The 12,500-nt window shown below is 40.4% G+C and overlaps 1 protein-coding gene across 2 annotated transcripts in view; it reads right to left on the bottom strand.

The window, feature by feature from the left end:
- Positions 1–12,500, bottom strand: part of akap6 (A kinase (PRKA) anchor protein 6) — a 169,197-nt gene that overhangs the window by 72,518 nt on the left and 84,179 nt on the right. For both annotated transcript variants that reach the window (XM_069152819.1, XM_069152820.1), the window contains exons 14-15: positions 8,854–8,984; positions 1–71 (exon numbers count right to left, since the gene is read on the bottom strand). The exon at positions 1–71 is cut by the window's left edge and continues 50 nt beyond it. In XM_069152819.1, coding sequence (XP_069008920.1) covers positions 1–71; positions 8,854–8,984 — 202 coding nt within the window. The remainder of the gene's footprint in view (positions 72–8,853; positions 8,985–12,500) is intronic.

Below are 12,500 nucleotides of genomic sequence, written 5' to 3'. Positions count from 1 at the left end.
CCGTTACCATGGCGTCCATGTCCATCAGCCAATCCCACAGCTCCTGGTACTCGGCCTCAAACTCCTGCAGACTGAGGACGGCGAGAGAAATAGAGGGAGATTATTGAGTTGAATAAGTGTAATTAAATTTTCTTCTTTGCCGTTATTCATATTGTCTTTTCCACGTGTTCAACTTTCTGTTATTGTTTCTTCTATTATTGTAATATTGTTTTGTCCTGCGGCGATGGCAGACATATGCGTCTTGTTGTGGTGATAAGGCATGCGACTAAAAATGCAAAGTGAAATGAGAGAGACAATGACGAATAAATTCTAACTCAGACAGACGGAGAGAGAGAAAAACAAAGAAAATAGTCTGTTCAGAACTGAAACTTAAATTTATTCCAACAAGAATTTAGGAACACCTCAACCGTGTTTGAGACTCTTGTGTGGCAACATCTTCCTGTGATGGTACTTCTGCCAGTTTTTACAGGTAAACCCAACGAGCAGTTAACAAAAAGGAGCGATTCCACTTTGTAAAAGGTTATTGTGTTATCTATAAAAATGTCAGCTGACGACAGTAAACTAAATGTCAGGTGGAAGTGCAGACTTGTTTCAGTCCAGATTCTTTTGCTCTTCTTTATGGAAACACAAAGTCAATCAAATGTTTCCAGAAGACATCAAAAGCTCATTTCATGTTTTAGATCATTTTACATTTATATTTTGGTTCACAGGGTGTGGGCCAATGAAAAAAACAATCAATCATCAGTCCTGTGATTGCAATACTGAATGGTTATTCAACCAATCTTCCCAACATTTGTCGGACCTTTTTGCAATTTTGCAAGATTACTGCAAGTTCTCTGAAGTAAAGTTACTCAATCGAAGCTGTGCTGAAGGCATTACAGCAAAAAGTAAATCTTTCTAAACCAGACTTGTTTTATCAACAAACAAAACCTCCTCATTCTCGTCAGCAAAGCTCTTCAGCCTCTTCTCTCATAATCACAACTAAACGCATGTCAGTTGATCAGAAGAAACTGTAAACTAGGAAGTGGCGGGGTTTTGTTGGAATAGTAACGTCATGAGTATCAGGCAACCAATCAGCGCCTCCCTATGTCGATCTAATGACAGTTGTAACAGACTGCCCTTTTGTTTTTGGTTTACTGTATGTGCTGAATTAATATGATTTAAAAAGCATTTAAAGCACTTAACCTTAGTTCTGCATTATCGTCACAGACTGTGTGTTTTGTTGCTGTGTCACTTTTATGACTTTTATGATTTTTTTTTTTTTTTTCTGCAACTTTGGAGGTCATGGATGTTTAAGTTCATAAAATAAAAAAACAACTATTACATTTCCAGCTCTTTGTGTGATGTGTACAACTATCATTATAACAAGTGATAACACACGACTCTTTCTTTATTAGGTAGTACTTTTTACAGCAAAAAAAAACTAGATACTTTTGAGAACAGCTGCTGCAAAAACAATAATTTTGGATTGAAACAATCTCAAAAAGACCTCAGTAAAATCCTAGAAGGAATGCATTATCGCCTTTAGTTTAGGTATGACTAGGAAAAAACCTGCGCACACTCGCTGAACATACGAGTTACCATATGATCTCCTGTAATCACACTGATCAATTATATGGATATCAAGATATTGCTCCCCTGACAGTTTTCTGCAGTCTGCATATGCAAATGAATTAGTTGTTTAATTTTTTGTTTCATAAAATGGGTGTATGATGTTTCTTTGTCCTTTTTTACCTCCTTTCTCACTCCCATTCTCTTTCCTTCATTCTCTGGCTTCATCCCACATCCGCCCCTATCATCCTTATTCATCCTCCTCTTCCTCATTCTTCCAACCTCTCACATTTGTCATTGCCTCCCACATCTTCCTCTCTTCATCTTGCCCCTTTTTTTGTTCGCTTCCTCCTCTTCTCATTTCCCAGTACTTCCTCCAGCTGTTCCTCCCTCTCTCCTCTTCTTTCCCACATTATCTTTCCTCTTCCTCCTCCCTGAGCCTCCCCGTGTACACCCTCCCCTTTCCACCCCCCCCATCCCCCTCCTCCCTCCTTCCTCGTCCTCTCACCTCCTCCTCCTCCTCGACACAGGATCACATCAAATATTTATGCTGCTGGAACAGGGGCTGATAGCTCAAACACACACATTACTGTCAGCCGTTTTGTTAAGGTGTGTGTGTGTGTGTGTGTGTGTGTGTGTGTGTGTGTGTGTGTGTGTGTGTGTGTGTGTGTGTGTGTGTGTGTGTGTGTGTGTGTGTTTATTATTTATATATTCGCTGGTTTTCGGTCTCGGCGGGGATCGCCAACATGTTTCTCAACATTAGCGGTGAAATTGTTTGGAAGTCTCCGGTCGCCGCCGAAGACAGTTTGACAGCTCTGTCAGGCCCACAGCGTTTCCACGACGACACACAAACACACACACTACACGTACACACCAGTCAGGGCGACCACACATTAAGAGACGCTCTCCGAAGCGCTCGCTTGAAAACAATAACCCAAACACACACACACACACACACACACACACACACACACACACACACACACACACACACACACACACACTGATAATCACAAGTACACACACACAGTTACCCAGAAAGCCACACACACATTCATCACAAGTACACACAGACACACAAAAAAGCTTGACATGCCATCGAAGTAGAGAGACTATGAATGAAATTACAAAAACAAGAACAAATAAAAAAAAAAAATAACTGAGGGACAAAATTCTAACTCTGTGAGTATTTACTGGGGTGAACACATACATATTTACTTCTATACCTGTTATTATGATGCCCATAATTCCCTGTAGAGCTGAACCTTGACCCTAAAACTAAGTCCTAAGACTAAAACTAAGTGAGGACCTGACAAATCACCTTTAAATGTCCTTACTTTCCAATTTTTTTCACTTTCTAAAAATGTCCAGTATTTCATTAAATGTCACCATTCACCAAAAAAGTCTTTATGTACCTAAAAATTTCCCAAATTTCCACACACTGTATGTACTGAAACTCACAGAAAAGAGGAAAAAAAATGACTGACCCTTCTAAAATAATCATATCACATCTATTAAATATCTCATAATTACAAGATTACAAGAGACATGGTCATATTTTGTATTTTTGTTCGTACATCCAGTGATACACAGCAAATAAAACAAAAAACAACTGTTGATTCGATATGCTGGCTGAAAAAAAACAGGGCTTATGTTATATATGTTATGTTTTCTAATGTGTCTATGTTTCGTACTTTTCTTAAAAAACAAGCTGAAGCTCATATTCATTTCATGAACTTGAGCAGCACCATCGCTCCTGTCCTCTTCAGGACACTGATGATCGATCACCGACTTAATCTTTTCTCGAGATCGAGACCTGTTCTTGTAGGGTATTTTTTCATTTGTGAATTTAATGCACTTATGATGATCCTCATTCCCTGAAAGCTTCCATTTTCCTACACTGTCCTCAGATTACTAAAATGTTCGTTCTCCCTAAAAATGTCTCTACTTTTCCAATATGTCTTCACTTTCCAAAATGTTCACATTTTGAAACTTCCCCTGGTTTCTGAAACAGACCCGACTTTCTCACATTTAAAAAAAAAAAAAACGCTCTCAAATTACAAAAGCGTCCTTATGTTCCGTCTTCGCTTTCTAAAAAAAATCTCCCCCCTTCTCCAAAGTACTTCTTCCCCCTTCTACCTCCGTCTCTCCTAACGTCCCTCTTTTTTTTGTTTCCCCTCCTCACCAGTTACAGAGAAGTCAAATCTTCCAACATCTTTCCACCTGCTCCCCCCCCCCCACACCCCTTCTTTGTCCCACCCCTTCCCACTCCTCCTCACACACTCCTTCGCCGCGAGTGATTCTCAATGAAATCAAACCTAAAACAGAGAAGAAGAAAGCGAAGGAAGCGAGCGCTGCTTCCCTTCCCCCGAGGCGGCGTTCCTCATTATGCGCCGAGCAGAGCGGCCCTTTACCGACTCAGACAGATGAAGCAGATACAACACTCGCCCAGATTGTTTTCTCTTGTCGTTTTTTTCCACCAGCACCACCTCCAACCCCCCTCCCCCTCCCTCCTCCTCCTCCTCTTCCTCTTCTCCCCCGGTTTCCGTCTTGTTCTTGCACTAATGTTAACTAAATGCTTTGTAAAACAGGATCTCTTGGGGGGGGGGGGGGTTGTAGAGAGAGGGGTTGGGGGGGCAGAAGACGACAAAACAGACAAATCTGAGAGGGAAGGAGCAACGCAGCGCCACTGCGGGGCTGCGTTCGACGCCGGGAAACGTTACGCGAAGCGTTTGAAGTGTCAGGTACGCTTTCTGTCACATGGCGCTGACGGAGCGCGTGGGAGCGTTACGGAGAGCCTTTTCTGACACTCAGTCACTTGAGGAAATTTTGAATTATAGGAATCTATCATTCCTTTCTACCTCGTCATAATTCCAGTCAACACTGGAAATAATAAAACGAAGCGGGTATCGTGTGAATTTGTGTAAATCTGAATCTAAGTTTTGAACTACTCAGAATGTAAATGACGTGCATCTGCTGAGGTTACGTGTAGTTACAGGTGTGTGTGCGATGGTGTGTGGAGGTGTCCGGTGGGGAGCGGAGACTGGAGGTGCTGCGAAGTTCTCAGTTGGAACTAGGACACATTTGTCAGGCTGCGGGTATGAACCCGACTGTGTTTGGTAAAGTTAAACTTAACAGTGGGCTGGAAGTCAAGTGTTTCACTCCCCCTCTGTGGTTTGAACATTTCAAATCTGTTGCACCTGTGTTCTCTGAGGGGAATGGTTGGTTGTGGATAGAAGTGTCAGTGATGTTCAACATTACAGCAGCAAGATGGGAGAGTGAAACCATTTAGTATAGCAAAAAGCAGGTTTTTACTCCTTTCTGGCATTTTGTTCACCACTGTCCAACATTTTTATCAAATATTTTGTTTGTTTGTAGCTTAACAGGATAATAAGTTCCAGATAGTCTTTTTAACAGGTGTAAAGAGCAGTCCGTTCTCATTCCCAGGATGACAATTAGTAACGTTTTGTTCAAGTCTGCAGGCGTCTGAGATGCACACAAGGTAACCCTGCGGCATCGGTGTTGTAACCACTCGATTTGAAAAAGGCGGTCAGGTGAAGAACATAAAGGGTGAGAAAGTCCGCTTCAGGAGTGAAGGTCAGGGTGTTTGGACCAATGACACAGGACTTTCACCCATGCAGGAGACCGGTGTTTGTGTCTGTGTGAAAATAAAGTCAATGTGAATTTATCTTAAGTAGCCTACACTTGTAAAGTTCTGTAACGTGTTTCATTTAAGTAGCGTATGTCAATTAACCGACGTAAAGTTATTTAACTGAGTAAAACACTTATTTTAGCCCAAATCATGATCTTTTCCTGAATCTATTCACATTGTTTTGGAGCCTAAACCAAATCTATCTTGTGTGTGTCTCTGTCGGTCTTTGTCACCGTGGGCATGGCAACAGGTTGTATGGACTCCACTGGATGTTAATTGAAACTACATGCAGCAACACAGCTAAAAGCGACAATAGGTTCCTAAATTTTAGACTCTGGCTTTGCGGTACGGCTAAGATTGCATGCTATTGGTCAACAGTGCAAATTTGCAGATCAAAGTTTACCCAACAAAGAACTGTACTAAAATGAGCTGAATTTGATTCAAAATTTTGCCTTTTTAAATCATTTACATGGGCCATTGTTATTTTTTTTCCCCTACTGACCGCTGTGTATATGTATTTTAAGAATTCTATACAAGTGCTACATCTTAAACAGGTTTTAGAATAAGCACCTTGTAGCCAAGTCTAAACTTCTGGTTAGAACGAACAGTGTCTCTCCAGTCAGGCTTACATGGATAGATTTGCCATCATACTCCACTTTCCTACTTCCTCGCTCACTCCCTCTCTGCTGCCTGCTGCTGCAACGGCGATAGCGGCTGGAACCGCTGTCTCTAATTCATCATCGTCCATACAGAAGGAAGAAGAGAGGGAGGAGGAGGAGGGGAGAGGAAGACATGCAAGGCCCTAGGAGAGAGAGAGAGAGAGAGAGAGACGAAGAGGAAGAGGAAGAGGAAAGAGTGGAGGAAGAAAGGTTGGAAAAGAGACAGGATGGAGGGCGAACAAGAGGAAGTAAAGGAAAGGAAAAAGGGAAGAAATGGAAAAGTAGGGATGAAAAAGTAAAAGAGAGGGAAGGGAGTGACAGCTGGAGGGGGGAAAAAAAACAAAGAAGAGAAAGAATGCAAACTGAAGGAAGAGGAAGACAGTGAGTGAAAGTGGAAGAAAGGAAAGGGAGGATGAGGAGGACAAGAGAGGAGGATGAAGTGAGGGAATGAAAGGTTGAATGAGTCATATTGGCAGCCGTCACCTTTCAGTCAGAGACTCTGCTGGATTTATGAGGTGATTCACTGACACTCGTCTTGTTTAATGGATTCATCCTACAGAGACATTAAAACCAAACTGTCGATAAGCAGCAGCACAGAGGCCACCGCTGACATTCACTCATTCATCCAACAGACATTAAAGCCAAACTGTCGATGACCAGTGCTTTGTGGCACACTGACATTCACTCATTTACCCATCTCATGTAATCAGACAGTCATTTATCCATTAACCCACTTATTTTCTAGTTCATTCATCCATTATATCATGCATTCATTATTTTCTTTGCTTACCCAAATATCCGTACATTCAGATTTACTTATCAATTCATGCATTCATAATTCACGTGCTCAATCATGCACTCATTTATTTATTCTTCTCGTAATTTATGGATTTAGTTACTCATTCTTTTATTTGTTCATTCACTTATGCATCTATCAAATACTATGTCATCCTTTCACATGCTTTTTACTCACTTAATCATTCATTCATTCATTCATTTATTTCCTCTTCCATTCATTTCATATTTCTCCAATCATTTGCTTATTAATAAATTGATTATTTCACTCATTTATCGATTCATTGTATTCACACATCGGCCTCTTCTGCAGCTACAGAAATGGAAGAATGAAATAAGGCAGATTTGTTTATAGGATGAATGATTATAGCAAGAGAATTCATGTGCTTATATGAATGAATGAATGTCCATTTGATCATTATTTTTGTTCAAATACATTGTTTTTATGTGCAAAAGGCTTCATATCTTATTTGGACAAAATTTTGAACAGGTCTCATATTTTGTTATTTTAAACATCAATGAGATATAAAAAAAAAAAGTTGAGATTATTTTTAATATTAAAAAAGCAATAAGAATTATAAAAAATGATATCATGGTATAAAACTTTTTTGCCAATAGAACAATATTTAACTAAAATTACAAATACTGAAAAAATATTTAAGAAAATGGCAATATTAATAAGAAAAAAGAGCAATATTTTCCATTCCCTCTAAATTTCATTTTTGGTATTAATTTGGACATAGATATGTATAGAGATATTTTGTGCGAGATCAGTAAATAATTCAGTCTGACCTTCATTTTCTTTACAACTGAACCAAAACCAGAAATCTCAACTGAGCTCAACTCGCAGCAGCGAAAGAAAAACATGTAACATCCAATTAATATGAAACTCATCACACACACCACTGAACTGGACATACACACACACAAATGTAAATCTGAAACGCGGCAGCTGACATATGAATAACCAATTAGTGTCCGACACATCCAATGTAAATTACCGAAATATTACACAGCGGTCTCAGAGGGCTGAAAAACACAAACAGAAACAAAATAAGTCTTTCATTTAGATTTGTGGTGCCTCTTTTCACTACGGCACATAAACAACTCGGACAACTTAAAAAATAAAATAAAAAATCGCATGGAATCCAACTGGTTTTGATTTGTGTGTTTGTGTTTGTGTATTTGTGTGTTTGTGTGCATGCACTTACGACACACCGCATCCTCCGCGTAAGTTACCATGACGACACACTGACAACACCCACAAAGTCTGCAGAAGACAACATGCTATCGACTCACAGGGAGCAATTTAAGCTCCACTCCTTATTTGCATACACACAACTTGGTGTATGTTTTCATTTTAAATATATGTATGTGTGTGTGTGTGTGTGTGTGTGCCCTGCGTGTGTGTGTGTGCCCTGTGTGTGAGTGATAACCACGGAGGGAGGCTCCTCAAAGCCAGGGATGAAACGCCGACAGGCAGCGTGACCAAAGACGGCGCTCGCCGAGCCGAGCCTGTCCACGCCAGATTACTGCTGTTAATGTTCGTACTCTGTGTGTGTGCATGATCACATTCAACTGGGTGTGTGTGTGTGTCACATGTTACTGTGGTTGTTATGTCTCTGTCTTGTTTGTCTGTTTCTCCTGTCACAAGAGACAACAATGACCTTATATTCTCCTCTTTTTGTGCGCGTGTATTATTTTCACAGATCAGGATTCACCGATCAATTTTTATTTATTTTTTTCGCACATTTGCAGTTGATGATTTTACCATCCACAGCCTGAAAACTCGCAATGGCTACCTATGCGGACTTGGACACACAACATTCCCAAAAGCTAAAGAACGGAGAGACTGTAGCGAGTCAGGCTAACCATTTTGGTGTAACTACTTAAAAATTCATGTCAAAATTGCACCCCCAAGTGGACAAGTTATTATTATTGCATGTTTAAAAGAGTGTCGGCAGAATTGGTGGATAAACAGTCAACAATTATTTGCTGAAAACCTATCTGGGAGTTTTCTTGAATGCTGACAAATTAACTTTTGTAAAAAGTATCAATTATTCAAATTCTATTAACAGCTGCTGATATTGGTTTTTAAATATTTATATATATTATAATACACTAAACCAGTTAAAGAGGCTAATAGAAAAGCAGCTAGACAGGAAGTGATATCTACTTTGTCCTTTTTCTGTTTACCTGTTGTTCCTGGCCAACTGACTGTAGTGCCTCCTGTTGGTGGATGTCGGGTAGTGCAGGCTCCTCAGTTTGATCGCCATCTGCTCGAGGGCGACTCGCTGGGCTTCACACTGACTGGAGATCAGCTCCGCCTGGAAGACACAGAGCAGGACATTAAGGCACATGACAAACTGGATATATTTACAATCTGTTTACAAAATGAACTCCCACTTTCACTTAATTTCTGCAGCAGAAAAGTGTGTTCAGTTGAGCTGATTCCTTGTTGCATACGTCGGACCAGAAGTTTAACTTTTGCAGAAGTGTGATCCTCTATCAAGCTTCAAGCATTTCCTGAATACCCACTGAAAATGTAATGAGCTCATGAACTTTCCATGGGCATCACACACAGGACAAGTTGAAATGAGTTGTAAAATGTACATTAAAAGCACTACAAACACACATATACAACAGCGGCTTGGCACTGGCTGCCCTGAAAGGCAGATTTACACAATAAACGTTGACGCAGCAACACTGGTATTCATAATCTCAATGTAAACATCCACACAGTCTGGATGATGAAAGCATTGACTGCTGACAGTCAGTGTTTACAGACAAAGAAAAGCCAGAACATCCACCAACTGTTCCCAAAGTCCAAACCAAACACAGAGAGGCAGCATTTAGTTATTAGGAACCTGCTGTAGATCAGTTAGAACCAAGTCAGGCCAGTTTCAATGTAACTTAAGTTACTTTTAAAACAAGATCCATCACAGAGTAACAGACATTTTAGATCTTTTTAATACCACATACAACAAAATGTAATATCTTTTTAATTCAAATCAGAGACTGGCAGAAAATCCATATCAACAATAAGATATATAACTATCCAATATGCACATAAGTTCATTGATAACTACATGATTTTTTTTGTTTATATCCCACCTGTATTAAAAAATAAATCTTGGCAACATAATTATTCTATTAACATTACCTGGACCAGGTTAAGGGGAGGAAAACTGGTCAATTAAACCAATATTAGGTCACATTTTTACTAGAACCGACACTTTATGAGTCCATGAGCTAGTCAATTATAACTAACTATAAGAAATAATAGTTTGTACTGATGCTGCATGATGAAAGCAAAAGCAAAAAAGAGGAATCTTGCAGTACAGTGTCTCTTGTCTATAGATGTGTCACGTCTCCGGTCAACCTGAAATGTTGTTTAAGAAAAAAGTTTACTAATGCTTACTAATGCTGCTCAAGAGAGAACACAAATATTCACAATCTTTATAAGTTAAAATTAAGACTTCTTAAGTGACCTTAATTCAATGCTTTTTGAAACTTCTCATGACCTGCTGATACCCCGCGTTAGATGAGAAGAACAGAAGAGACGGCTGCTTTGCGACCAGAATCAAAGTAGCCCCGCAAACAACCTCATCGTCCTCTGAAAGTGAACGGAGTGTGTGTGCATGCTGAAGTCGTGTGTCTGAGTGGAGGGATCATCTTCCGCTGAGTGTGATTAGCTGTTTATTGCAGATGAATGAGATTTGGTCCGTGCCATGTTTTTGACGGACGTGCCCTTTAAAACCCTGCAAGCGGCCAACAAGCCACTAGAAACGCACTCCACACTTATCCCGCGCTCTCGTCTCGGCTTGACACACACACACACACACACACACACACACACACACACACACGCACACTCATATGTACATGTGTATGCATATAAATGTATAGACACACTCTGATTTCATACACACATCTCGCAACACAAAATCACCCATAAAAACCCGCACACACACACACACATTTAGCATGAATTGCTTTTCTCTGGCACAAATTACCCCTCGTACACACAGTCCCATCAAGCCCGCTCAAATGTTCCCATAAAGACACACACACACACAAATTGACCATGAATTGCTCCACATACGCAAAAATAAACATATTCACACATGGTACATGAATCGCTGCTCTTTCTCGCAAATTATCCGTCACACACACACACACACACACACACACACACACACACACACACACATCACAGCTAGTCGCACTCAGTATCCAGACACAATCATATAGAGGCACTCAACGCGCCGCTCAGATGTAATTGCATACAAACTATATGGAGATGAGGCTTCAATTGAACCAATGAAGGCAGAGTGAGTGTGTACATACAGCAACACACACGCACAAACACACAGAGAGAAAGACACACACACACACATGACCGCCTGCTTTTTCCTCATTCAGTAACAATCTGAATAAAGTGTTGTTGCGTCGCGTCGCGTTCGCCGTCCGATCTACTTAGCAGACCCGACGGAAGGATCTGGAAAGGTCATCCAATCTGTGGAAGGCAGAGCCGCTCAATCAGAGAGCTAATAAACAAACCGGCAATACACAATCAGCGGCACTGTCTGTGTTAAGGTGTGTTTGGATGAGAGTATGTTTTGTTTGTGTGTGTGTGTGTGTGTGTGTGTGTGTGTGTGTGTGTGTGTGTGTGTGTGTGTGTGTGTGTGTGTGTGTGTGTGTGTGTGTGTGTGTGTGTGCTGCTGCTGTTACAGAATTGAAACTAACTGGAAGCTCTCAGGACAAAAAAATAAATAAAAAAATCTCACTTTGCCGAAATGTCTCTCAACTTTCCTTCATTACTTCTCTCTTGGTTGCGTTTGCGGGCTGTTTGCTGGCTGGTTAGCGAGTCAGAGAATCAGTCAAGTTGCTCATTAGTTGGTTGGATTATTTATTTTTTCTCTCTGCTGATGTGTTCCATCAAACAGCTTATAACGCTGAAGCCGGGCCCACATTTACATTTATAAAGTTATTTTGATTTAGGTGAATAAAGACATTTATCAAGCAAATTAAAGCATGAGTGACCTTGATTACATTTATATGCTCAGTGAGGGACAGCCAATCAGATAGATGGATTTTATCCTGGCATCCAGCCTTTAAGAAAATCTTTGCATTTTCTTTGTGATTTTTCTTCTTTTACAGGTTAAGTGGCTGAAATTGCCAAAAAAACAAACAGGACAAACAAAGGAAAGTCTGATGCTTTTCAAGGCGATGCGTCAGAAAATATTGACTATAATAATATAATAATGCATCTAGAAACACATTGAGCACAAACAAAGATGCAGAACCGTGCAAACACAATCAATTCCGAATCAATATGTTTTCATCTTTCGGTGCTAAACTTGAAATTTGATAGCAGAGGACAGACTTTTAGACAAAGTTACTTGCTGACAAAAAACTTCAAAGTTATGAGAGTAAATTGTCGGAGCTACGAGGTTGTGATGTCCGTCAATCAGCGAGAAGGTCACTAATGGAGTCAGTCACACACGCAAAGAATCTGTTCAGTTTTCAGAATTCAGTTATTTTATTCTGACGTTTGCATCAAGCAAGCGAAGACAATCTTAGGTATGAAAAAGCCAATTACATCCATAACAGCTGACTAAAGCCATAATGAAACACACACACACACACACACACACACACACACACACACACACACACACACACACACACACACACACACACACACACAGCGAAGCAATTTCTCCTGGACGCCTTGAGGACACAGAGCTGGAACACATCGACTGTTTAAACACACGCACACACACACACACACACACACACACACACACACACACACACACACACACACACTGATGAGT

Source organism: Embiotoca jacksoni, unplaced genomic scaffold (genome assembly GCF_022577435.1).
Source record: "Embiotoca jacksoni isolate LCO1_2020_lvr unplaced genomic scaffold, fEmbJac1.0.p SCAF_18, whole genome shotgun sequence".
Lineage (NCBI taxonomy): Eukaryota > Metazoa > Chordata > Actinopteri > Embiotocidae > Embiotoca > Embiotoca jacksoni.
Note: the sequence above shows the minus strand (reverse complement) of the source record. Positions and strands in the feature narration are given on the sequence as shown.